At 49.8% G+C, this 27,219-nt stretch overlaps 1 protein-coding gene across 2 annotated transcripts in view; it reads right to left on the bottom strand.

The window, feature by feature from the left end:
- Nucleotides 1–24,402: 24,402 nt before the first annotated feature.
- Nucleotides 24,403–27,219, bottom strand: part of UVRAG (UV radiation resistance associated) — a 253,659-nt gene continuing 250,842 nt past the window's right edge. For both annotated transcript variants that reach the window (XM_006203319.4, XM_072969171.1), the window contains exon 15: nt 24,403–26,583. In XM_006203319.4, the coding sequence (XP_006203381.2) occupies nt 25,881–26,583 (703 nt within the window). In that variant the 3' untranslated portion in view covers nt 24,403–25,880. The remainder of the gene's footprint in view (nt 26,584–27,219) is intronic.

Raw genomic sequence — 27,219 nt, forward strand, 5'->3', positions numbered from 1 at the left:
ACCCTGAACCACAAAGGAGAGGGGAACTAGTGGAAGCATCCAGATTGAATGGGGAGAGATATTGGAAAGCCAAGAGCAGAGAAGGGGGCCCTTGAACCCCAGGATAATGTCTTTGGATTGAATCTGTTCAGTTCAGAGAGCTCCAAACTGCAACACTCCCTGGCCTGGCTGGCCCTTCCAGATCGACAGCAAGCACGTGGTCTTGGAGAGGTTTCTCCAGGCCTCCATCTCTCCATCTGTAAAACGGGTGGGTTGGACTCACTGCTCTCCAAAAGGCCTTTCAAACCTGAGGTGAAATGAGGAGGGCCGGAAGGGGGTTCCAGAAAGGAGGCTTCCTCAGCTCATATTTAACAAGCCGTCTATTCAGTTGGAACTGATCAAAACCAGACTTGAGCTCAGCTGTGTCTCTGATTTGCACGTAGTGATCAGCCGCCAAGAATGCATCCCTCACTGTTTCCAGTAAATAATTGGGTTCCCACGGGGTTCCCAGGGCGGGCCGGACGTCTCACCTCTCTTCACTGTGAACTTGACCAGGGGAGGTCGGGTGGGAACGAGACCCACAGTCAGGCCTCCAGTCGTGCCCATGACCACCCCAACCTGCACTCAGGAACCCCCACCCTCCCGCAGTCAGAGAGGTCAGGACTGCCAGCTAGAGTCCACAGGGCCCACTTGCTGGGGAGGTGGCCCCACTATTTCCTTCATTCATGCGGTCAACAAACCTTCCCAGAGCTCCCAAGAGCTTGATGGGAGGCAGCAACCCGCCCCGCCTCAAAACTGCCCCCAGCCTCTCAGGGGTCCTGAGAGGTACCACCTCTTCCTCTGTTGTTCCTTGTGGTTTATAAAAGAAGGGATGTCAAAACCGGGTTTCCAATAGTGACATTGTGTAAGTTGTACAGTGAGCATTTTCTTTCAGTTCTTCCTGTTGTCACCGTGACTATGGGGGTGCCAACCTCATGTGAGGTGAAGTAACTGAAAAAGCCCAAGGGGCCATGCTTTCAGGAGGTGATGCCTGACTGGAAGACTCCTGCACAGTGTGCCTGTGAGTGCGCACACACACACACACACACACACACAGAAGCATACATACTACGCTGTGACAGGACCTGGTTAAAATACAGGATTTCTGATTCAGAGGGGAGGGTCCAGAAGTCTGCATTTCAACCAGGGTCCCAGGTGATTCCTCTCCATGTTTGGGAACTTAGGCTGTAGACTCAGACTATAGACCTGACCTTGAGAAGATGTCCACCCCTAGGGAGGACCTCCACGATTGCAGTCTTGGAGCTCTCTGGGTCTCCAAGTCACCCTTTTTGCTCCCCTAAAATAAAAGCTACAAAAAAGTATCAAGATGCGGGTGGTGATGGGCACCCACTGGCTGCCATTTCACACTAAAGTGCTAGGACCGGGTTTTACCCCATGGAGGAGAGTTTGCATTGAAAGGGCGCTAACCAGCAGGCCTGGCCTGTCGTGACCTGGAGGGCTGCCTCCTGCAGTCCCTTCCCCCAGGAGGAGAAGAGCCTCATGTGCTGCCAGCCTGAGGCTCCCACCTCCTTTCTGACCTCACAGCGGTGATTTGCTAAAGGATGGGAGGGCAGGAAGGCCCTGTCAAATGGGGGCATGGCGAGGTCTCTTTGCCCTCTTTCACATTTAGTCACAGGATTGAATTCAATTTGAATTTCAAATAATATTAAAAGATCGCATGAGATTCTATGTGTACCAAAAGAATGGGTGAATTTTAAAAGTTTCAGAAACATTGTAAGGGTTGGTGACTGCCTAACCCACCGTCCAAGTCCTCCATCTGGGCGCCACATTTGAGTTCTGAGTTGAGGTTCCAAATTTTAAGCTCAAATTGGTTCAAAGCAATGTCTAAGCGATCCTAGATGGACCTCTGTGCTCCTAAAAACATTCTGTGAATAAATCCACCAACCAATGGAGCACAAGAATGAAAAGGGAGAGAGGAAAGTTATGGAGGGGAGAGGAGGGAGGGAAGAAGGTGGGCTTGTTCTGACTACCTCACCCTCCTAGGCTTTGGCTCTGCCTCGTGGCTCCATTGTCCCAGGGCCCTGGATATCTGTCTCCCTTTGGGTTTAAGAACCCAGGCTTTGGGCAGGTATCCCCAGAGACTGGGCCACTCGTTCTCTTGATACCCTGGGAAAGGGATTCGGGTGAATATGTCTTTTGAGCAACCTCTCACTGCCTAGAGTGCTTAGGGCTCCTCCTCCGCTGCAAGCCCTTCTCCTGTGAGCAGACAGCCTGGCCTGGAAAAAGAGCATCCTGGCCCTTCCCTGCTCATCCTCTTCCCTGTTCCCTGCAGGTCCCCACCCTCAATTTGCACAGCAAAGCTGGGGTGGGTGGAGGGAAGGGGACTCCTGCCTCTGCCTCCCACCTCAGGTGGATGAAACCCTAGGAGTTCAGTTTGCAGTTGGAGGGTCCTTAACACACAAGAGGAGGTTCCATGGGCATTGCCTCATTTGACTACTCATTCCCTTTAACAAGCTCTTTATCGGGCTCTGGGGACCCAAGAGGAATCATCCCTGGCTTTCTCTGACCCCAGTTTGGGGCACCTCCTAGGCAAGAGCTGGGTCAGATCCTCCTCTGGGTCCCAGCATCCAGCCCAGGCAGGGAGGATCTGAAAAAGTTCTGGAAAATATGAGCAAGACCCCTGCCTCCCCGCCAAAGTGACGTCCAGATTCTGGGTCTCTTAAGAATTCATTTTTCATTCCTATCACTTTCACATCCCATCCACCACAGCTGCCACGAAGAGAGTGTGAAGTGTGAGGAGCAGGGAGCATCCTCGCTGGGTGAGGAGGGTGGTTGAGGATGCACGGGGGACAGAGGCTCAGCATATGCCGGTGCCAGGGCTACCCGAGAGTTGACCTGCTGGACCCCAGCACCCTTTTCCCACAGTGACTTCCTCTCTGGGGGAGCCCTTCACACCTCCAAGAAGCCTGCACTGTTTGCCCAGAATACCCATATCTCTCACTGCTCCAAGGCCTCAGACTGGCTCTCCAAGAGTGAGCTGTGCTGGAGGGGAGAGGAGACAGACACCCCACAGAGGGCTGGCGGCTAAGGTTGCCAGCGGACAGCTTAGTTTCCAAGGGGCCAGCCTGCTCCTCCAGCCCACTCCCCTCCCACACCTGAAATAACAGGCGCGTGCCTGTGTTTCCAGTCTGTGACTTTTACTCCCTTGTTATTCCCCTAGTTTGACAGATTAATATTAAGAGAAGCCCCGAGGGACAGTTGGAGGGAAAAGCAGTGCCCAGGCGCTCTACCTCCTCAGCCAAGGGGCCTCAGCAGCCCCTGTTCTGCCTCATCTCCATTTCAGTCCTGCAGATGGATGGCAGACAGACACCTGGTGTCCCCCCCTCCCTTTTGCCCTTCCCAAGCCCAGCCAGAGGAAGTCGCCATCATGCAAGTAATTGGCCCCTGAGTGCCTATGGTATGCAGTTCTGGGCCACCCAAGGGGAGGGGAGCTAGGCACCATTCTGAATACAGCTGGCTTGGGGTCACCAGTGAAGGGTATTGCTTGACTTTGTCCACAGGGCCAGGCCCAGCCATGCAGCCATGAGATCTGATCTAGACCTGGCTTTTGTGATGTCTGATCACAGGGACCCCGATTCTGATGTCCCCTGATAGCAGCCACACCCAGCCCTTCATCCCCTACGGAGGGATCAGGAAGGGGATGTTGACGGGCGCAGCAGAAAGGACTCTGGCAAGCCTGGGGTTTGGGCCAGTGTTTGGGATCTGGACCAGAGGAGCCTGCATATCATGCTTCCAGCCAGCACAGCCACTCCCTCAGCCAGATAGATCCTTGAGCCCCTCTCACCTTCACCATCTCCTAGGGCTGGGCTCTGCTCACAGGGTCAACAGGCAGCTTGCCCCAAATGCTCAACTCCCCCAGGGCACCCTCCAGCCTGCTGGATCATATCCAAATTTCAAGACCTCCCTGATCCCACCCTGTGGATATTCAACCCTCATCCAAGAAATATTTCTAGGCACTTCTTTCTGTCCAACCCTTCAGGACCTCTCAGAGGAAGAGCTGGAGTCAGGAGAACTGACTTTGCAACCTGGAACAAGCCTTAACTGCTGTGTGACCTTGGACAAATCACTGTCCCTCTCTGGGCCTTAACTGAAAATTGATGCCCAGATTCTGGGCTCATTATGATTTCATTTTTTATTCCCATCATCTTCATATCCTGTCTGTGGCCCTTTGGAAAGCAGATGAGCAAGGGTCTTACTCCCTCCATTTCACAGATAGGCTCATGTGTGGACCACATTCCTTGCAGGAACTTTGCTACAGAGGCTGGTCACCACAACCCCATGAGGCCTAAATCAGGAACCCTACCCTATGAAGAGGACCCATGACCCAGAGGGGTCAATGACTAGTCACAGCCATGACAATAGTCAACACTGACTGTCTACTTTCCTTGAGCCATTAGTCAGGCTAAGTGCTTTGCATTAACTCATTTAACCCTCAGAACACTCCAGTGAGTCCTGCCCTGTTACTACCCCTCTTCCACAGATGAGGAAACCAAGGCTCAGAGGGGTGGAGTGATTTGCCCACAGCTACACAGCTTGTAAACATTTGAGTCAGAACGTTTGACACCTGGAGCCTAATTTGTTCTAACCTGTCCCTGGCAAGACTCAAACCCAGATATGCCTGCCCCAGAACTCCCCAAGTATGTCTGCTCCAGCTGCCTCCACAGGTCCATGTCGGGGCAGGGGACACTTCCAGGCTGCAGTGAGGGCAGCCGCAGAGCAGGAACCGGTCCCTGGGGCTCCTTCTCCCAGCCAAGCACTCTCCAGCAGACGGTGGTGACCAGGGTGGGAGGGTGCAGTCCGCCTGAGGCCTAGGGCTGCACCAAAATTCCCCAGAAGCCAGGACTGAGCACAGAGAGGTCAGTGGCCAAGTGGTTCTCCTCTAGCCCACCCGCCCTCCCCTCACTCCCAGGGGTGGAGAGCCTAGGGGGCTTGTTATCTCTGGGCAAATGGAGGCAGCCATCCCAGAAGGGGCTCTGTTAGGTCAGAACCAGGAAGGATTTTCTGTGGAAGGAGGGGAGAAGCTCACAGACCCAATCAGAGAGCCCCCTAAACCAGCCAGCATTAGGTGGCCACAGACCCAAACCCCAGTTTCCCAATTCAGTGCTGTAGTCTGGCCCTCCACTAGCCCAGTTTCTGCACTCAGAGGACAGAGGTAGCCTGCCTATTGCCTTTGTCCTGACCCTCCTTCCACCCTGCCTAGGGAGCCCTGCCAGGCAACCAGGCACGGAGGGTGACACTGGTATCCCCAGAAAGCTGTGTGACCTTAGACAAGTTACGTAACCTCTCTGACCTTCATTCTATCACGTGGGACTACTCACACAGACCTCACAGGAGCTTGGAGGCTTGAGAGGAAGTGTACATAGGGCTTGATTCAGCACTTGGCCCACGGCAGGAGCTCAGCTGTGCATCCATGTCATCTGCACCCACAGTGGGGGCCTGAGGCAGGCAGGGTTCTGTCTACAGGCACCTGACCTCACACTGGGCGCTGGGAGAAGGAGGCTGGGTTGGGTGTGGCTGCCTGGGAAGGGAGGGCCCTGGTGGGTACCTTATCTAACTGCTCCCCTCCCCTCAGGGTAAGATGGAGACACTGGCCTACAGAAAGTAAGTGACTTGCCCAAGGTCATTCATGTAGCAAGCCAGATCCAGTCTCTGCCAGCTTCTGGGCTTCAGTCTTCTCGTCTGTACCACGGTTCCTCACCTCTGCCTACCTTTAAAAGGTCAGCTGGGAAGGAGACAGGGGAAGGGCACTTGCTTAGAAGAGCCAGAAACACAGAAGGTTCTTCCTTCTTCCACTTTGGGATCACGGGTCTCAAGATCCAGAGCCAGTGGTGAGTGAATAATATCTCAGGCCACAGCATGAAGTGCCGCCGCCCCAGTGCTCTCTTGCTGTGGGCTGTGTGGGAGAATGGGCTAGCTCCCTCTTCATGCTCACCAGGACTAGGGGAGGTGCTGAGGGGCCGAGGGGCCAAGGGGCAAGGGCTGGACACCACCCACCAGTAAGCTTGTGTTCCCTGGGGGCTCAGGAACAGGTGTGCCCCCCTCCATCCCCAGGGCACAACGCATCCTCACAACACACAGACTCCCACCCAGCTCCCTCAAGCTGGAAATCCTTGTAGCTGGGGCAGTCCTGATCACAAAGCGCAGCGACAGCCTGGGAGCTGGAGGCCCAGTCTGAATGAGCAGAGACAGAGAGAGATGGCGAGAGACAGGATGGAACTCATGCTCTTGCCCAGACTGAATATCTGTGGGCCACTTTCCCAGGCTCAGCCTCACTTCTTCATGTGTAAAGTGGGGACATTAACCCTTTGTGGGTCAAAGGGGTCCTCAATAATTTTAAAGACCTTTGGACAGTCACAGGGCTGGGGCCTCCCCACTGTCTCCCAGCCTTTGCCTCTCTTGGCCTCTAGTTGTCCATCTGTTCAATGGGGAGACTGGATTAAATGTCCATAAGGCTCCTTCTTGCTCTTAAAGATCACCTGTCACCTCCCAGTTGGGAGGAAGGGCCCAGCAGGATTGAGGAGGAGGGTCCACAGACTCAAAGGGGGTTGGCTAGGTCCCAGAAGTGAGATTGCAGGGTCCCCTGAAAGCCTGCAATGTCCAGCAGAGAGCCCCGCCATCTGGAGCAGCCTGGAGCAGGGCCAGACCTGCCAGGGCTGATGAAAATGGCCCCAGGGATGGGGGGTAGTGGGGGAGGGGTGGGGTCTGTCACCCGCCGGCCTCCGTGAGGGCAGGATGCTGGCAGGCAGGATGAGCCTAGTATAAATAAATCACTAACACACGGTGGAGAATTCCTTGAACAGGCGCCTTGGATTATGGACAACAGAAAGGGGAGGGAGTGGGGGAGACATTCAGTGGAACGGTTCCTGGGACCCCTTTCCTCTCATGCACCACGGCCCTTCCCCCTCCTTCATCAGAGGCTGTGACTGTCTGAGGACTGGCAGCCTTAGGGGTGGGAGTGGCCTTGGTTGGGAGCCTTCTCTGCCTGGGACCAGGCCCCTCAATCCAAGCCGTGAGAAACTCGAAAAGCCCCAAGTCCGTCCGAGGGGAGAAAGGTGTTGAAAGCCGCATCCTGCTTGGAGGGCTGAGCCAAGGCCAGAGATAATATCATATGCTGCAGAGCAGGGGGGCTGGGCCTCGCTGGCCCCCTCCCTCCCCACCCACCCGCCACACTCTGCCCCTGCCTGGGCCTGAGCTGGAGCTGGTGGATAGGGGCTATGCTGTTCCCAGCCCAGGAGGTGGCCTGGCCCCTGTCCCACTGGACTCAGTCCAAGCCTGAGAAACCCCAGGCTGGCCCAGGCCAGGGTCAGAGATCAGCCTGGGAGGGGGCTGGGAGAGTGTGAGGCTGAGGTCTGCAACTGGTAAGATCAGCGTTGGGTTCCCTCCTTCCTGTCTCTGGACCTCAGTTTCCACATTTGGAAAGTGGGGTGGGGGGACCCCAGGTCATCTGTAAGGGTATCTAAGTGCTTAGGGGGCCTGTGCTGGGTGGAGGGCACAAGGTTGGCTCCGGGTCATGCTGTCTGGGCTTCCACTGCAGCTCCTGGGATGGGTTAGTGGCTGTTAGAAGGACAGATGGATGGATGAATGACTGAACAAGAAACCGCTAAGATCCATAAATCATACAATCCAAACATGCCTGGAAACCAAGTCCAGAGAAAACGGTTTCTATTTCCCTGCTCAGCAAGGATACCTCATGAGCCGGCACTTCACCATTTACAAAGGGCCCCTGCATTCATCCCTTGACCCTGGGAGGAAGGACAGGGAGGGCCTGATGCCCCCTGCGGCAGGTAAGGAAGCTAGGAAAAGCCCAGCTGGGTTCGGCACCAGGCAGTCTGCCCCAAGCTTCCCCGTCCTCTGTCTCTGAGTCCCCAGGAGCCCAAAGCTGCTAACAGGGGAGGGAATGTGTCCCTACTTAGTAGATGTGACACCCGGGTGGAGGGAGGTCAACACAGGGGACTAACGACCCAGCCAGGACCGGAACTCGGGTGTCCAGCTCCCACCTGGCTGGAGCTTGCTCCCACCATGGCCACAGCTCTGGCCCTGAGCGTAGGGCCTCCGCACAGTCAGTGGCCTCAGAACTCCTGCGTGGAGGCCAGGCCCCAGGTCTCTCTCCTGCTTAAAACACCCAGGTCCTTCCTCATGCTTGGCCCCCACCAGCCTCTGGAGTTCTGCAGCAATGCTGGAACCCCAAGCATGTGCCAGGCCGGAGAGGGGGTACCTTTCCCACTAATCAAGAACAATATCCAACACCTGTAGCCCGAGCTACTCCAGACTGCAGCCCCCACCTCCCCACAACACACCTCTGTTCTGAGGCCTGAAAATATTTCACTGAAGAAGAGCTCGGTTAATTCATTTCCTCTCTCAATAACCCAAATGATCAGCCCTGCCCATGGGGGTGGAGAAAGGCCAGCTTTGGCTTTGGCTGGGTAGACTATGGCCTCTGCCACTTGGGTAAGCTTGGCCTACCCACCACCCTTTTCTGAGACTTGGTTTCTTTATCTATAAAATGGAATGATGGCTCACACCTGCGAGGATGTACAGCACTGCAAGTCCCAGAAGAAAGGAGAGCTGGGAGTGTACTTAGTCAAGGGTAAAGTGCTGTTCAGAATATGTGACATGTGAGGTAAGAGCCTGGGTGACTTCCAGGATCACACAGGGTCGGGGGTGGTGGGACTTCCGTGCGAAGGCCTGGAGGTGGACGACCTCATCGTGGGTCCCGGGACCGGCTGTCCCACACTGGGAGGGCCCACCGTGGGGCACCTTGTTCTGAAGGGCAGGAGGCATCTCTGCAGGGGCTTGCTGACAAGCACCCTCTCAGGGAGGACAGGAGGAAGGCGCCACTCAGAGGGCTTCTCTGAGAGCAGGGATGGGCCCTTCCTTGTGAATTTCTCAACAGCCCCCTTCGAACTCTCAGAATCAGGCTCAGCAAGGGAAGAGATCCACCCTGAGTCACACGGCCACTTGGAGGGGAGCCCAGGGGCAAGCCAGGTCTGGGTGTCACCAGCTGGGTCAGTCCCAGGTCTCGGGGGACCCTGTGAACACTCATCACCCTACATGCCCCTCCCCCTCAGGCTCCCCTCAGGCTCTCCTCAGGCTCCAGCCTTGAGCAGCAAGGCGCAGGCAGGTGGCCAGGCGGGGTGCCCGGAGGTGTGCAGGGAGGTGGGACGGGCAGACAGGGCGTCTCCAGAGAAGAACCAGAAGTGGTGCTGAAAGGGGTTTGGAGGAGGCTGGTCTGGAAGAACACGAGAAAGAATGATAATGGGAACCAGAGGCCGGTGGGAGGGGCTGCTCTGGGCTCATCCCGGCCGCTTGCCCCTCGAGGTTCAGTCAGGGAGGCCGAGGCCCAGCGCGGAGCTCATCGTGCTCCTTGGACCCTGCCCAGCCCTCTCCCCACCCTGGATGGTCTCACAGCAGAGGGGTTGGGGGCAGCCAGTGCTGGAAATCAAGGGCTGTGTGGGGCTTCGGGATGGGGCCAAGTGACATTTACTCTTCAGAAGAATATGTGAAGCTAATAGTCAACAGGATGGCCTAACCTACTGAGGAGGCTCAGAAGTCACTTAGAATCAAGGCAGGCAACGGCATTCAGTGTCCCCTGCTAGGCAGGGAGCAGTGAGGCCCTACTGTGTGCCTGTACCTTCATGACACTTGATTCATTTGTCTCTCACAAGAGCCCTGAGATGAAATAAGTACTCCCTGATTTATAGATAAGGACATCGAAATTCAGAGATGTTAAGCCACTTGCCCAAGGTCACACAGCCCAGGACAGAGCAGGCACTTGAACTCAGGTCTGTGGATTTTAGATCCAGGGTCCTTTCCACTGCCCTCCCACCACCTCACCCATACACCCCACCGCTAAACCCACTCTGGGGTCCAGAAAGAAATTTCACAGGAAAATGAGGGCTCTGCCTTGGTCTCAGCAGTGGGAGACACAGGCATCAGGATGTGGGTGCTGCCCTGACCCATGGGCCCTCGTCTCTCAGGTAAGTGCCGGGGCGTCTGTGGGATCTACGAAGCCCTCTCCCCACAGGTGTCCATGGCGGTTACTGCCCCTAGGCATGTCATCCCTGCTGTCCTCAGAGTTACCCACTGGCTCCCTGTCTTTGCTCTCCCCCTGAAATCCCACCTCCCACAGTTCCTCAGGAACAAGGGGAGCTAATGAAGTCCCCATGACACTGAGGATCTGAATGCCCAGCTTTACCCCGAGGACAATGGGGAGACATGGAAGGGTGTGGAGCAGAACTGAGCTGGAGACAGAACCTGGAGAAACAGGAACCTGATTTCCAGAGGTGCTGATGCAGCTAGAGCTGCAGTGGCCTGAGCTCCTTTCAAGGCCTGGGTGGGGATGAGAGGGTGGGGCTAGCAATGTGTTCACATGATTATATGTTCTTGTGAAAATTGCAAAAATATAATATTTTAAGTCCAGTTGGTTAAGACATCTGTGTCTGCCCACTTTGACTGGCCCTGCACTGCTTCCTCTGGAGCGGCTATAGATATTTTTGGAATCTGACAGAGGGGAAGTTGAGTTCGAGTTTCACTTGTGTCCGGGGGCATATATGCATACATGGTGCCCATTAGTGCTGACCATCCTGGTGTGGAATGGCTTCCAGGATTCTCCCACTACCCCCTGCGCAGCTGCATCCAGCATCGTGACACCATGGTTCAGGGTCACGTGTGACATCAACGTGTCCTACAGAGCCTGGCGCCTGTAGCATGTGGACAGAGCCAGACAATAACCTGTGGGAAATCTGCCAATCATTAGATTGTATAAAATGGTAAGCAGAAGATTTCGTTCTCATCAATGCATGCTCAAGATGGAATTTCTCTCCTGTCAGGGATGTATGCAGTAAAGCAGTAGTTGAATTATAAATGCACCATTCATTCTTTTTTCTGCTGACAATCACACAAAATAATTTTGTCAGAAGTCCTGTGTTTTTGGCCAACCTGTAGCAGTCCTACAAATAGCAGATGGATCTGTATGTGAAGTTGCACATTTTGTGCAGCCCAACTGATGAAACCCCGTGTGAGTATATTGACACACCTCGTCTCAATGATGTCTGACTGTCCCAGATGAATTCTGTTTCTCAACAGCCCTCATTTGTAACCTCTACAAGATGATGTCTCTGGCTATAAGTTGTATGACCAGAAGCAGGGGCTCCCCACAGATCCAGGCACCCCCAGAACTCACCTGTCCTTCTGGAACTTCTGTCTGCATGTTTCCCCAATCCCATACACCTCACAGTCTGAAGACACCCCTCTCCTCAGGCCTCCCACACTGGGGATGCATTTCAGCAGGGTGCACATCCATGGCTGGGCCGGGGCCAGGAGAGCAGGGTTCTGAAGGAGCAGATGCCGGAGCCCATCCCCACCAGGCATCTGCAGCTGGACTGCACATGGCTGATAAAATGGCCCGGGGTGCAGCCTGCGTAGGAATTGAATCTGACAAGCCTGCCTTTCCAGTGACCTGTCTCTCAGATTGGAGGTACCGGTGCCGGTCAGACCCTCCGCAGCCTTCCTCCTCATGGATGCTCAGCCTCTCCTGGCCCACCTAGCTACACCTCCACAGGTGCTCACCCTCTCCGGAGGGGACCCTGGCCAGCCACAGCTGTGAGAAACCTTGTGCGGGGTGCACATCTGCCTCCTTGTGACCTCCACCCATCCATCAGTCTTGGGTCTACCCCTCAGCTCAAGAGGAATAAACTCAAGCTCTTTCGCTATCTGCAAAACCCTTACTGTTACTCATTCTTCACGGCCCTGGTCAAAGGTCGCTCCTCTCGGAGGTTTTCTCCTCTCCCAGTTTCACCTCCAAAGCCCGGGAGCTCCCACACAGGGCAGTGCAATTATCCATCTGTGTGTCCCAGACTGGAAGCTCCTGGGTAGGGGCCAGAGACTGGGTCGAGTCCTCTCTCAGCCCAAGGACCAAGCAGCAGAGAGAGGTCACTGATGTGGGGCTCAGTAAAGGTTTGCCAACTGCCTGCCTGGTGAGCAGGCCCGGCCAAGGGCCGAGTGCAAGGCCATGCCCCCACCTGCGCGCCTCCCAGGACCGCCCCATCAGCCCCTGGGGCAGCACCTGGACCCTGCCAGCCACCTCCCCGCAGCGCCAGGCGCACACCTGACTGCTGGGTAGCAACTTCTGCTGCTGGCCACCCCCTTTCCCTTAAAACATCCTTTCCTCTGGACTCCCAGGTTCCCTCCCACCTCCCTGGCCATTTCTGGTGATAGTTTTTTCTTTCAGCACTTTGAATATGTTGTTCCAGCATCTTCTGGCCTCCATTGTTTCTGATGAGAAATCAGCCATTAGTTGTATCACTTTTCTTCTGTATCTAAGGTATCTTTCTTTTTTTTTTTAATATCTGCTTTTAAGATTTTCTCTGTATCTTTGGCTTTCATCAGTTTGGCTATTATGTGCCTAGAAGTGGTTTTCTCTATGCTGTCCTGCTTGGGATTTGTTGAGATTCTTAGCACTTGAAATTAGTTTTTCACCAAATTTGGGGAGTTTTTGGCTTAGTATGTATTCAAATACCTTTTACTGCTCCTTTTTCACTCTTTCTGGCATCCCAATTACACAAATTTTGGACTGCTTGATACTATTCCTCAGGTCTTTAAGGCTATGCTCTTTTTTCTTCGATTATTGTTCTCCTTTCAGATTAAGTGAGTTCTGTTCATCTATCTTCACGATCAGTGATTCTTTTCTCCTACCATCTCCAATCTACTGTTGAGCTCAGCCAGTTAATTTTTCATTTCAATTATTGTACTTTTCAGCTTTGTAATTTCCATTTTTTAAAAAAAATACATAGCTTCTATTTCCCTGTTAAGATTCCCTTTCTCTTCATTAAAACCAATTTTTATTTTAAATCTTTGAACATGTTTTTCTTTTATCATACGTGTAAAAGCTGCCATGAAATCTGTTTGCTAAATCCAACATCTATGCCCCACTCAGAGTCAGTTGCTGGTTTGCCTCCCCACCTCCCTGAGTATGGATCACATTTTCCTTTCCTGTTTCTTTGCAGCCTGAAAACTATAGTAAATCTGGGTTATGGTGTGTTCTTCTAATGATTGTTGGTGTTTATTCTGGTGGGCAGTTAATTTGCCTACATTCAAATGACAAACTCTGTCTCCTCCACAGTGTGCAGCAGAAGATATCTCTGCTCAGTTCCTACGGTTTCCAGCAGCTTTTTTTATTTTTTATTTTTTTAGCCTGGTTCCCAGGGGTCTCCCAGTACCTCTGTAATTTGGCAATCATCCAAGGATTTGAGCCGTTTATATTTAGATTTTGGTGCTTACTTTTCTGTGGTCCTCTTGTTTCTGCAGATTCTCCCCTAAATTTCCAAGTGCTCTGCCAGTCTTGGGTTCTGTCCTCTGACACCTCAAGCCAGCAAGGCTTTAGCTTTCTGCTACGTGCGCCCCACACGGGTTGGGAAATTCACTCAGTTTTTTAAAAGCAGCACATTCACATATCTTCCCAGCCCAGTGCAGCTCTGTCTTTCAAGGGCAGCTTCCTTTGTGGTCCCTGCCTATTTTTTCACAAAGTTCTCCAGCATTTGGCTAAAGATTTGGACAGAGTTTATACTCAGATTTTAGGTCTTAGGTTTTCTGAAATTCTCTTACTTCCTGAATTTCCCTCTTAAACTGACACTTATTCTTATGGTTCTGAACTCTACTCTCTGCAACCTAAAGGTGGTGAGGCTGTGGTTTTCCACCTGCTATGGCCACAGGGGTTCAGGAGCACCGCTGGAATTCTTACCTCTTCCAGTTTTAGTTTTTTAAGGGTAAACTCTTCTCTGGCTTCTATTTTGAGACACTTCCCAGGGCCTGTAAATAATTTTTTTTAAATTTGTCCAGATTTCATAATTGTTATCTGCAGGAAGGTTCATGCAATTACTTCATACTGCCACCATTACAGGAAGTTTCTCCCACTGCATTCTTTTTAAAATATGTACCAGAGCATGTCACTCTACATGCTTAAGACTCTTCAAAGATTTCCCACTGCACTGAAGATAAAGTACAAAATCCCAAAAATATTGTATAGACTCTTTTAAGGTTAAACATTCCTGTAGCTCCCCTAAGGCTAAAAGCTTATTTTTATTTATAATATTGCCTAAACAAGTCTGTACCAGCATAGGATTTTTTCCTTCTCCATCCCTTCCCGGGACCAGGCACACACTGAAGCCAGAAAACAGAGGGAGCATTTGGGAAAGTGGCCAAGGTGAAGTGAGAGACAAACTCTTTTGGCCACGATGATGTTAGGAGGGGCTCTATCCGGGCACTGTGAACGATCAGGCTTCTGGTGGATGCTCTGCCAGCAGGGTCCAAAGCCCCCACCCAGGCCCTCCCAAGGGTGAGGAGAAGAAACAGTGGAACCCAAAGAGGGAGGGAAACCAAGGAATTAAAGGCATCCAGAGAAAAAGTAGGGAAGGAGAAGTCCTAGAATAAAGGGCTGGCCACAGAGGGCACTCAAGGATCTAGAACAAAGGCCAAGGTTGGGGGCAGATTAATGCAGCCCCTCTGTAGCCTCTCCCCTGCTGTCTCGGGGATGGCCAGTTATGGCCCAGCCCTGAAGCCAAGCCTGTTTTGTGGGAAGTTGTGGGGGTGGGTTGAACACCACAAGGAAAAACTGTTCAGTACACTGTTCTACCTTTCCATTTTTACTCTCAAAACATTTTACAAACAAAGAAAACTAAATAGAAACTCCTGGTTTTTTTAAATTTTATTTATTTTTATGATTTGTTTGGGTGGGGGGAACTAGGTTTATTTATTTATATGTTGAGAGGATTGACCCCAGGACCCCATGCATGCTAAGCATGCGCTCTACCACTTTAGCTACACCCCCCCCAGAAACTAATGTTTATAGCCCTCCTACAACCATAAAACCAAAACAAGTTTACAAATGAAAGCCACACGAAACTACAAAGCCAATTCAGTTCATATCAGCAAGGTTAATCTGACGTAGAGGCTGACGTTTTGCTGAAACTAAATCACCTCCATCACATGACTCTGGCTCTACCAGCTACATTGCAAGTGCTTCAGCCTTTCACACGCCCACACACCGTATTATAGGTATCTGTGTACGTGTGCGCCAGTCATCACTAGCTACTCCCATCATTTCTGTCCGCCTGGGCTTCTGGGATTCCCACAGGCCCTGACCTCAGTCGGACTTCACTCATCAGGAATGTTTCTTCATCTGTCCAGTCAGCCTCCTCTGTCCCCGCTCCATGGCAGTGAGTGCAGTGTCACGTTAAGCCAGGTATTGTCCGTTCCTTTGACCCCTTGACTTGCCCCACCATTTACTACCTCCAGGGCAGAGTGGATACTGCCCAAAACAAGAAAGGGGATTGAAGAGCTGAATGTCTCAAAAGCTAGGCTTTCATTGCAAGGCCAGGCTTTATGGAGTGGAAAAAGAATTTGTGAGTCCTGACCAGACACAGGCGGGAGCCTGGAAAACTTTGAGTGTATTGCCATTAAAAAAACAAAACAAAACAAAACAAAACAAAACAAAACAAAAAACTGCCATGGAGGAGAGAAGAATGCATGCAAATGGTGATGTAGTCTAAAAAAAGGAGTAAAATTTTGAAGAGCTGCAGAGGGCGCTATTTGGAAGGGGCGAAGCTAGACCCCCAAAGTCAAAAAACTGATGGAGCCTGAGGGGCCCCTCCTCCCTTGTCCCCACGTCCATCTGGGGTCTGAACAGGAGATAGGTTTGGGGCAGTCACAGACAAGGGACCCAACTGCCCAGGTCTACCAGGAAGACCTAGGTAAGCCTTCATAGAGCTCCCTGTGGTTAGGGTGCCTCGGCAGCCAACCTGCAGAGGGGAGAAGTCCAGGCAGGGAGCCCTGAGAGCAGCCTCACAGGGGTGGGAGAAGGTGGGCCAGGTGCCCTGAGTCCCCAGGGGAGCCGAGCAGGGCTAAAGAATCCTGGTCTAGAGGAAAGTGACACAGGTGTGAGGACCCAGAGACCAGAACCATGGAGGCCAGCACCCAACATCGAAATGAGCCACAGGATGGACAGATCAGAGCGACTCTCGTCAGAAGCCCTGTCCCTGGGGCCACACTGGGTGAAGGGTGGGGTCAGGGAGGACTTGGGAATTTGAACACTTATCCTAAAGAAGATATGTTTTAACTAGAAGTGACTGACTTGCCTTGAAGTGGCAAGATCGAGAGTCTTCTGCCAGTGGCTGAAAAGGGCATTCATGAACTTGGCTGAAGACAGTGATGGGGAAAACAAGTTATATTTGTGTACATCCGGGCTGTGACTGTGCATTAAAACCTGCTGCTCACAGAATTCCTTGTGTCAGTGGGTTGGTCTACACAAATGCAGGCCAGCACTGAAGCTGAGTTTTAAGGGAGCCGGCCAGAGGGGTCAGGATACACTTATACTATTTTTTACAAAAATCATCAGCACTACATTGCAAAACGTAACTGGAAGAAAACAACTCTAGGTAGGGGAGGGGGACTGTCTGTGGACCCAGTTTGCCACCGTCCACCTCGCCAGGGTCCTGGTGCTTAATCTCTCCTCTAGCCACACTGGTCACTTTAATTCCTCCACATGTGCCATGCTGTTCCTTGGGCCTGGAATGGGCTCTCTAGCTTCAAATCTGTTTAAATTTCACTTCCTCAAGGAGGTTTGCCTGAGATCCCAGGGCAAAGAGGCTCCCTCATGTCAGAATTTCATGGTTGGTCATTTGCGGTTTTTTCTTCATGATTTGTTCAGCCAGGGCCAGACCAATAGGGGGCACCCAATCAATGCCGAATGAATGAATGAATGCAGGGAAATGGGGCCTGCAGCTCAGACATAGTGTAGAGAAACACTTGAAGGTTCTGGTTCCCAGTCCTAGCTCGGTCACATTTTAGCTCTGAGAATAGCTCTTGGCTATGACACTTACTTCTCTGGACTTCAACTGCTTCATCTGTAAAATGGGCCCTCAGGGCACTGACACTGATCTAGCACACTTTCCTGAGCACTGGTTGTGCCTTATGACAAGGGGCCTGCCCTCTGGGAGCTCACAGCCTGCTTGAGGTGTCAGACAGGGAAACAGACACTGAGAGGAAGTGTATGGGCTGCTGTGGGAGCACACACAGGTGGTGGGAGGAGCCCAAAGGAGGGAGGCCCCCTTGTTTTGGGTGGAGGTGGGGGTGGAGACTGGGGAAGACAGCAGGGAGGACTGCACAGAAGAAAGGTGAATGGCTGAACTCTGGCTTAGAGGATGAACAGAGGTTTGCCGTGGGTGAGGTGAAGATATTCTCGGCAGAGACACCGTGGGGGCAATAGCCCTGAGGAATGTAGGAGCAGGGGCATTCTGGGGAATGCAAGCATCCAGCTGGCTGGCAGGCAGGGTGCAGGCCCCCAGTTACTCATCACTCCTGGCCAATCGTGTTTGGTCTGTACCCCACTGCATACCCTACCCCAGCCCCAGACAAATGCATTTCATCTGTTAATGTTTCAGCACACACCTCTAAGGGATATGGACTTTAAAAGAGAACTATGATGCTATTTTTTACTATTACTATTCTCACACCTAGAAAAAAATCCTTAATATAATCAAATATTTACTCAGTGTTTACATTTTGATTATTCCTTACTGTTTTTTTTTCTTCAGTTTGTTTCACTTATAGGAACCAAACAAGGTCCATAATGGGATTGGTTGATATACCTACTGAGTCTCTTTTTAAAAGGTTTTCCTCTCTTTCTATTTTTTCTTGGAATATATTTATGGAAGAAACCAAGTTCTTTGTCCTGTAGAGTTCCCGCTGTCCAGATTTTGCTGATTGCATTTTCCAGGTGTTAACACACTCACTTGCCCTCTGAATTTCCTATACACTAGTCGTTAGATCCAGAGCTCGTCTGACAACAGTAATATAACTTGAGCCATAAATGCAAGTCACTTGTGTAATTTCAAGTTTCTTAGTAGTCATGTTTTAAGTGGTAAAAGCAACTGATGAAATTAATGATAATATTTTACTCAATATATCCAAAATATTATCATTCCAACATGTAATCAGTATGAAAATTCTTAATATAAATTTACATTCTACTTTTGTACTAAGTCTGAAATTCGATGAGTATTTTATGCTCACAGCACATCTCAATTTGAATGAGCCACTTTTCAGCTACTTAGTAGCCACATGTGGCCGGTGTCTATCATACTGGACACCACAGGTGGAAGTCTAGTCATACTTTAGGTCACGTTTTTGCCAAGAATTCTTCACGGGTGTTGCATTCTTTCATCAGGAGACATAAAATGTCTTGTTTTCTCTCTTTTTGTGATACTAGCAGCTGTTGACAATCATTGTCTTAGATGCATTAGATTAATTGGAATTGCAAAGTGGTGAGAGTCTGTTATCCCTCCTGAATTTTATTTTACTTGGACTATTTCTATAAGAGAAATGTCTCCTCATCAATGATTTGGTTAACTAGTAGGTAAGTGTTTGATTCTTTGCTTTCCTTAACAGTTCTCGGAGGGTTCGAGCTGTGTGTAGGACAGGTCCCTGTGTTTGCGGTGCAGAGAATGGGTTGGAGGGCAAGAAGGTGGCGGAGGGGAGCAAGGGAGGAGGTGACTGCACTCCAGGTGGCAATCTGGCCATGGCCAACCCCTGGGCAGCCAGCCAACTCTCTCCCCTAGACCTCAGGAGTCTCCTTTGAAAGGCCAATGAGCACTCAGCACCCGCTAACCTCATCGTCCTTTCTGCCGTGTCCTGTGCCCTGGGACCGCCACTCCAGTCAGGCCCCTGTCCCAGGTTGTCTCCCATCGGGGCTTGGATGGAAAGCTGCAGCCTCTTACTCTATGCAGACAGACAGCTCTGGTCCACTCCCGCCCTCTCTGCCCTCCCTTCCGTCCTCCTCTTATCCAGGTAATGTCTTCGCCACACCTGGTGCCTCTCTCCCCGCGCTCCCCTCCTCCCCATTTCCTTTGAGATCTTGCTCCTTTCACTGCCCTCTTCTTCTAGAACCTTCACCTTCTTCACTGGCTCCTTCCCATTAGCATTTATATGAAATCTTCCCTCTACCTCACCTTCTTTTCCAACTTACACCCTATTTTTCTCCATCTCTTTACAGGTAAACTCCTTGTAAGAGTTGTCGACACTGCTATCTCCACTTCCTCACTGTTTCTGTGTCTGCAGGATGCAGTCAGAAACCAGCTGTGGAAGGAATGAATAAATACAGGTCCCCATCATTTCCTTTTCTCCTGCTTCTTACCCTGGCTGGCAGCCTTCCCCCATCTTATTCCCTTGACCTACCTGTTGGATGCAGCTAAGGTGAGTCCTCAAAGCAGCAGCCCCCCACAACGCCTCCACCTCCTCCACTCCCTCTGTCCTGCATGACTGTGAGTCACAATTTACGTGGCTTGACCTCATGGACTTTTGTCAGTTATATCACATTTCTGACATGTTCCCTCTTCTGGAAAATTGCACCACACCCTGTAACGCAATGCTCGTGATTTGCTCCCCTTTCTTCTAAAGGGGCTACTGAATGGGGAAGAGCTGCCCGCAGCTGGCAAGATGTTCAGTTGGGGGAGCCGAGGCAGGAGGCTGTGGAGCCCTGGTAGGGGGTGGGGTGCAGAAGTGGCCCAGGGAGAGGTCAAGCCCTGGTTTGGCCCCAGCGTGGCCTCAGGATCTGTATGATGTTGGGCCGGTCACCCTCCCTTGCTGGCCTTGTCCAGGCTCCCCATCAAGAGGTGATGGTAATACATTGCCCACGTCTTCCTACTCTGTCCCCAGCAACAAATGCTATCATGTAAGTGACTGGGGTGGGACAGGAGCACTGCACATGTTTGCGGGGTGACTGCACCACCAAAGAGACAGCAGGTGCCCCAATACCGATGTCTGTGGGGCAGGGAAGCAGAGGCTCAGCCCCTGCGTTGCTTTCCCAGCTGGTGGCAGCTCGTTACCGCTTGAGAAGTCTACTGAGAATCTGTGATAATCCTCAAACCTCTTTATGCTGTTTACCAAAACCCAGCTCCACAGTCTCATTTGATCCTCAGACAATTCGTCCTATGAAGGTCACTGATGATTTCTGATGCCGACTCTGGGCTCACTGGCTTCAGAGCTCCCTGGGGACCAAGAGACAGACGCAGGGGTGAGTTACAAAATCCTTGGACCTATATTCTGCCTCATTCTCCCACTCCCCCACCTTCCCAACACCAACCCTGTGCCAGTAAAGGGCTTAGCTAGGGGTGGGGGCAAAGAAGTCACGGCAACTGGCAGGCATCTGGGAGCGGAGAGCCTGGTCCCAGGCCAGCAAGCTTGGAGACCTCAGCTTGCAGGAGCAAGAGATCATAGACCATCTGCACATTAAGTAGCCTGCGGGTCTCCTTCCATCACAGTAACAAAGTATGCCAAGTCCCTCATCCAAAGAGCAAGACATTTGTGGAAACACATAGTGATAGGGTTCTGGTTTCTTTGAGGAATAAGGTGTCCCCTTCAAGTCAATTAAAAACCTTTTTGCAAGTAAATTTTTGAGCGCAAGTTTATCCCTTAAAGTATCAACTTATTTTAACCATTTTGAATAATACACTCTCTTAAGATATTTTATGCATTTTCCTTGTCAAACTAAAAGGAATTTATCCTTTTTCTGATGACTGAGGGCTGCTAGCTGTTTTATTAATTTTTGTGATATTTTATAACCATTATGTCAAGGATCTTGAGTAGATGGCAGATAGTAGTTGTTTTGCTACACGTAACGTCCTGTCTAGAAGCAGGCTGTGTGAAATGATTTATTCCCAAGTTCTTCACAACAGGCAGAGTGCCACACGAGGGGCTTCTTCCCTGCCACGCTCCGGACTCCAAGGCAATGAGATGGGTTTTGAAGAATGAATACCAAATTTGCTCCTAAGGCAAGAGGAATCTCTGTCCAGGGCCCAAGGGAAAATCTGAGCAAGGGGTTGACTTCACTTTTCAGAGGAGCAGATGGACTCAGAGGGGTCAAGCGCCCTGCCTGGGTCACACAGCCAGTGAGCAGCAGGGCTGGGATCCGAATCCCTCTGACTGGCTGTTCTATCAGGCTGAGGGCTTCTCACCCAAGATGCCTAGATTGCTTCCTTCCTGCCTGTTTGTATTCACTTCTTAGAATCAGGTGATTTACTATTTCTGTCCACTCCTGCCCTCAATTCCTTTCTAATTTGCTGCTTGTAATGTAGTGGGCACTGAGAGAAGTTCTTAGGATTGCGTTCTGTACAAAACCAAAGGATGAGCCTGACACCCTCCTCCTTGCAGTTTTGGGCTTGGGCATGACTGGTTACAGCTATTTCACCAACTGGCTGGCTTTTTCATTTGCATCTAGACTCATGACCCTCCTTTTTCTGGATGGCCAACACCGCCAGTCTCTAAAAAGTGTGGAATTATTTTATAGACATGTATTTACTTTATTCATTTAAAATCCACAAGGCTGAGCTGTCTACCTACAAAACCGTCAAAACCGTAATTAGATGCACTAAGAGGGAGAAAGAAAAAGAAAAAGAAGGCTTCTATCTACTTTAAGCAAACTTAAGAGCTCTGGGCACCAGTTCAGCGTTCGGTGAGGCAGCCAGAAGCTGTGTGAGAGCGTGTGTGGATGAGGTGACCTAAATAAACTCATCCGCCAGGCGTTAAAAAAACCATGAAAATTAAGCTAATTAGGCTGAGACCATGCCTCAATCCTGTGTCCATGCCACCCACCAAAACACCTCGAAACACTTGACATTTGTTTAGAGCTTAGTCTTTCGAAAGAGCAGTTTCAGCCCTGACACATTCTCCATGTGTCCAGAATGAATACCTGCATTTCAGTTGTCCCACTAAAGCCTGATATATCTGATGCAAGGACTCCTTGTTGAATGACTAACTCTTCCCAATGTGCCTGGTGCTTTGGAAAGATCGTTAAGTGTTTCATGAAAGCATTTACCCCTTCTTACACTCCAGCCAACCCCGGGGTGGGGTGAAGACATGGGTATTGTCCCTACTTACAGAGCAGGGGCAGGAGTCGGAGAGTTTAAGTGCTGCGCCCAAGTTCTAGAACAGGGGATGGTGATAACAAGTCTCAGGAAGCCCCTCGGTCACTACGCAGTGGCCTCTCACATGACAAAAGAGGGCAAATGCTGATGGCGGAGGCCCCATACAAACATCTTGGCAAGGGCAGAGTTCTCTCCAATTTTTTTACAGAATAAGAAACAAAGTGTCCTTAAGAGTTCAACGACTGGACCAGAGTCATAGCCACAAAGTGGCTGAGTTGGGGCATTCGGAATCTAGCTTCTAAAGAACAGATGCTGGCTGCAGTTTGTACCACACAGTAAAAATCCAGTTCATTCAGTATTTACACTGAAGCCATTAGGCACACAAGGATGAGCCTCTTTTTCAGACACAGATTTTTTTCTAAACAAAATAGTAAAGAGATTAAACAGACACAAGCGAGTCCAACTTGGCTGCTATTCAAAATTCGCAACTAACCAAGTTACTCTTCTGCTTTAAAGCCTGGCAGGGGTGCCGATCAGTTGCCCACTGCATGCATCCAGATCTCTTGACTTGGCACCTTAAGCCCTTCCCCATCGGCCTGCGATTCAATTTCTCTTCTCACCTTTCTTCACATCCATTCAGGACCCAAGCAAACTCCTTGCAATTTTGTAAATGCACATGAGGCTCTGCCTTGCCTCTGGCCCTCTGTGCATGCTGTTCCCTCCATGTGATGTGAAATCTCGTAAAGCTTTCATCTGCAATACCTCCACGACCCTTTCCTGATCATTAAGTCAGAATAGCTTTCTCTGCATTCCATAGCATGGCTATACATCTCTCCATCACAGAATTTATCATGCTGAATTATAATTAATTAATATACCTACCAGAAGACTGTGGCAGAGGTCAAGGCTTATTCATCTTTGTATAATCTTGTTTAGCCCAGTCCCTTGTAAAGAGAGGGATCTGGCTCAATAAATGCAGAATGGCTGCCCGACTGTTAAAGAACAAGGTTTTCATAGTTACCTCAGCTTCAGTATGAAATTCAAAACAATGAAGAAGACAGGACTCAAACATAGCAGGGAAATAACATACACTTTAACTCTCAAAATAAATACTAATCAATTTTATTTTATAAATACAGATGCTGAGTTTTCTTCCAATTACCAACAGATCAGTTTCACATGCCATTTATTACTGGTGGTGGTTTAAAAAATTATTTAAATAACCGGTTAGGTCAGGATAAATGGGCACCATTAAAACTGCTAAAAAAATATAGCTGGTTACAATCTTCCAAAACTAATATTCTGGGGGGGAAAAAAAAAACCTCTGGAATTTTTAAAGTGGTTAAGGGGAAGTGGAGAGAGAAAACACAATCAAATATTCATGTGATAACATTTGCCGGCTGTTAAGTGTCTCAGCTACATGAAAACTGAAAGGGCTCTTAGCAGTTCAGAAGTGGACAGCATTGAGTTTCCATTCCAACTTATATCCTCAAAGCCAAGTTTGTTTTTTTTAGTGATTTAGAAAGCTAATTAAAAAGATTAATAGGAGATAATACCTCATCCCATATTTTGGCCTTGGTCACTTTAAATAGAGGCAAAATGAATTCTCCAGATTTAGAAAATGTCAAAGTTATTCCTGGAGACATGTAATGCTTGCTGTAGGTTCTACCCAGGAAAGGCAGAAACTGCAGACATCAAACTCAGTGAAAACCCAAAACCTAAACTAAATAAACCAAGCCTAAGTGGTGGTTTGAGGCACAACATCACTGGCCGTGGTTTGGATCAAGCAAATGTGTAGGTAACTACTGATCAGCTCTGGGCTGCCTGATCATGGTCAGTGGTGGGGTTCCGTGCTATGGGGGTAAAAAGCTATGAACCCCAGAATCTGGGAGTCCACAAATGGGAGACTGGCAGATGGAACCCCAGAGCTCCAGGCTCTATCTGGTTGTGTGGAACATGAGATGAACACTGTAACCATGGGTGCTCCTGTACGTGGTCCCTTTGCTTGGCGGTGCCAGGAGCCAGGCTGGAGGGCCTGCAATTGAACGCACCTTGTCTTCTGAGTCCGGCATGAAGTTTAAAGTTCACTCCCATACCTGGGGGGGATCACAAATCACATGTGATTCACCTTCCATTGTTTGATACTAACACAGTCCTTCAAAGCCTTTTCTGGGGGAAGCGAGTAGATGTTACTTCATTGGAGGACCCCACAGCCCCACTGGATGTACATCCAAGACCATGTCTCTCTCCACCCTCACTGGCTCTTAAATGAACGATGGGACACTAGACAGATGGCTCCTGCTCTAGGTCTGGAGTAGTTCCACCTATTTATGTGGAATAAGATGGATTTCGTCAGATCAAGTTAAAGCTTGTAATTGTTTGCAGGTTGGGTCTGTCTGTCAGATAATGATTTTGTGAGTTCTTTACATAAAACAATAACATGAACTATTCCACTGAACAGTGTAGCTATATATTAAAGTTGAACTCAGAAGTGCTTGGACAAAATATGAAAGCGATTATGAAACCTATGAGTGAAGGTGTTACATAGGACCAATGAGCAACCGCAGAGTACACCGGTGAAGGTGCGTTGCTATACACAGTATGTAAACACAAATGATGTCAACAACATTAGCTTAGATACAGCCACTGATTTTGTTCAGGCTAGTCCTGCTGTGATGTAACATATGGAGATGTGGGTTCAAGAGGAATTTCAAAGCTGGGAAAAAAAATCAGGTCGAGTGAAGTAAACTCAGTTTTTATTCTTCTATACAATACATGGATATATGCATAAAGTTTCCTTAAAGAGCTTGCAACCCTGAGGTGATGTCCTTGGGTATATAAAGTATATAGCAATAGCAAATGAAATCTGAGCTCCAGGAATGAAATTGGACTTCAAAAACATAATTTAATACTTATGCAATTGCACACAGACCAACAGTATTCTATGCCTCATCTAGTCTCTTAATCCAACTACCTCAACTGCCTTGCAGTTTGCACTCTGGACAGCCTGACTCTCTACATATATTTCATCATACACAATGTCTTCCTTTCCAACCGAAATTTAATAAATTAACATGGGAGTTACATATAGGGATTTCTATATGGTGAGTGCATTGCCAGAAAGCACGTCCAGTTTTTGACCATAGTATCTGCCCACATGAAAACTTTGGCCCCCAAAGGGAACTGGATGCCATCTGTCTCTTATAACCTCGGGATCCACCAGAGGTGAGGTTTTTCATATAATCTGAGGGCTGCATCAAGGGTATGGCTGACTAGAAGAGGCGGAAGGTCCTGGAGACCCCATTAAAGAACCATTGAATCTGATGTTCTCAGTTGTGATAATGCACAACGCACCTACTATGAAGATGGGGCAACAGACAGGTTAACTGTGGAGCTGGGGGGCAGGGCAGGGGCAGACGGGCCTGGGTGTAAGGAGACCGCTGTGCTTCTTATTCATCAACCTAATGGATGGCCAAAGATCCTTCAGTACATGGTGGAAACCTTTTACTGAATATTCAATTTTCCCAAAGTTTCATAAACTATGGTAAGGGCAAATGCTTATGAGAAACTAAAGGCGAGTTCATTATATTACTTATATATTATCATCTTCCCTCTGAGGATAACATAGAAGTGTAAATAAAAAAGCAGACTAATACCTTTAAGGTGACTCGAGCTAGAGAATGACTTATGTCTTAAGACAATTGTCAGGCCTGAAAAGCAAACCTTGCAAGCAAAATCTAACTTTGTCTGGCCCGCTGAAACGCAATGATCCTGAGTCCCTTCTCGATTCACAAAGCCTGTTTTTTTCCGAGGAATATCCTCCATTAATATTCGTTTTGTCATAATTATTACAAAGGGTAACCAGTGCAGCTTCATCCTCCTTTTAGGTGGCGACTTGATCCTGGTCCTCTGGTCTGTCTGCTCACCTCACTTCTCAGAGCTCCTGCGTGGCCGGCGGAAGCTGGATACATTTTCGTTCAGTGCATAGATCCTTCGGGAGAACTCTTCAAACTCTCCCAGAACTTGTTCGTCACATTCCACTGCCACTGCGCTGTCCACAGGTATGCAGTTAAATGCCTCCAGCTGATCGCCTGAGGTGAAGCCCGTGGCTTCCATCCCGATGATCTCTTCCGCTTGCTCCACGGTGCAGCAGAGCTCAGCTTCGGAGACTGGGTGGAACTCGCCCGGGAGCTGGGCGCTGGAGGGGCCGGCCTGCTCGCTGGGCAGGAGGGTGCCGTTGACCGTGGCTGGAGGCCCAGAGAGGGCCACCCCCTGTCCTTGGCTTGCATTCACACTCATGCGGCCTCCACTTAAGCTGTCACCCAGATCTACCCCTTTTTTCTTGTTTTCTTTGGAGAAGTCCAAAGAAGTGTCCAAGGAGGAAGACAGAGATGTTGTCTTTCTCTCAGATTCTTCGGTGGAGGGGACGCTGGTCACAGGCTGGGCTAACGCTGAGTTGTAACTGGGAGGAGGGGTTTTGTACTGGAGTCTCTCATTCTCTGAGCTGGCCCGTTTCCGGTGTCCTTTGTCTGGTGAAGGGATCCCCCCAGAGAAGCCTACATCTGCACCCCCAAATATGGAGCTTTGTCTCTTTGGAACAGGGATTGCACTGGAGGTGTGATGTCTGTCACTAGAAGACAAACAAAAACAAGAAGTTACTTTTGACGTCAGAACTCGGCTTAAGCCTTCTGGAACCAGAGACAGGAAGCAACGTATTTAGGTCTGAGATAATACAAACTGCTACTACTCAATTTTAGTATTAACTGTAGTGTCCAAATGCAAGAAACAATGTAAAGTATTCTGAGATCAACTTTGGGAGCTCCTTTCAAGACGGATACAAGGCATACTGAAATATACAGAGGGAAATGCCAAGGGTAGGAGCGGGGATAGAGACCAGGTCATATGCAGAGGAGTTGAGGCAATGGGAGGGACTGGATCTGGAAAGAAAAATATATGAGGATGTGATCAACTTCATATGTCTGAAGGGCTACCGATATTCTTATTCTTCCTTTTAATATTCAGGTCTTATTTTATCTTCGTAATGCAGATATTCTCATTTGGCAGCGAAGTTCAATGACTTGCCCACGATAACCTCTGAGGTAGTATCAAGGCTGGACTAAAACCCATGACTCATGGCTCAGTGATCAATAACTTTTCCAATACCTGAATGTTAATCACCTTGCATGAGACAACTGGCAGAGAGAGGACCAAGGAGATTTTGTGTGTATGTGTGCGTATTTTTTTAAATGAAAAATTAACTTGGGAA

Source organism: Vicugna pacos, chromosome 10, assembly GCF_048564905.1.
Source record: "Vicugna pacos chromosome 10, VicPac4, whole genome shotgun sequence".
Taxonomy (NCBI): Eukaryota; Metazoa; Chordata; class Mammalia; order Artiodactyla; family Camelidae; genus Vicugna; species Vicugna pacos.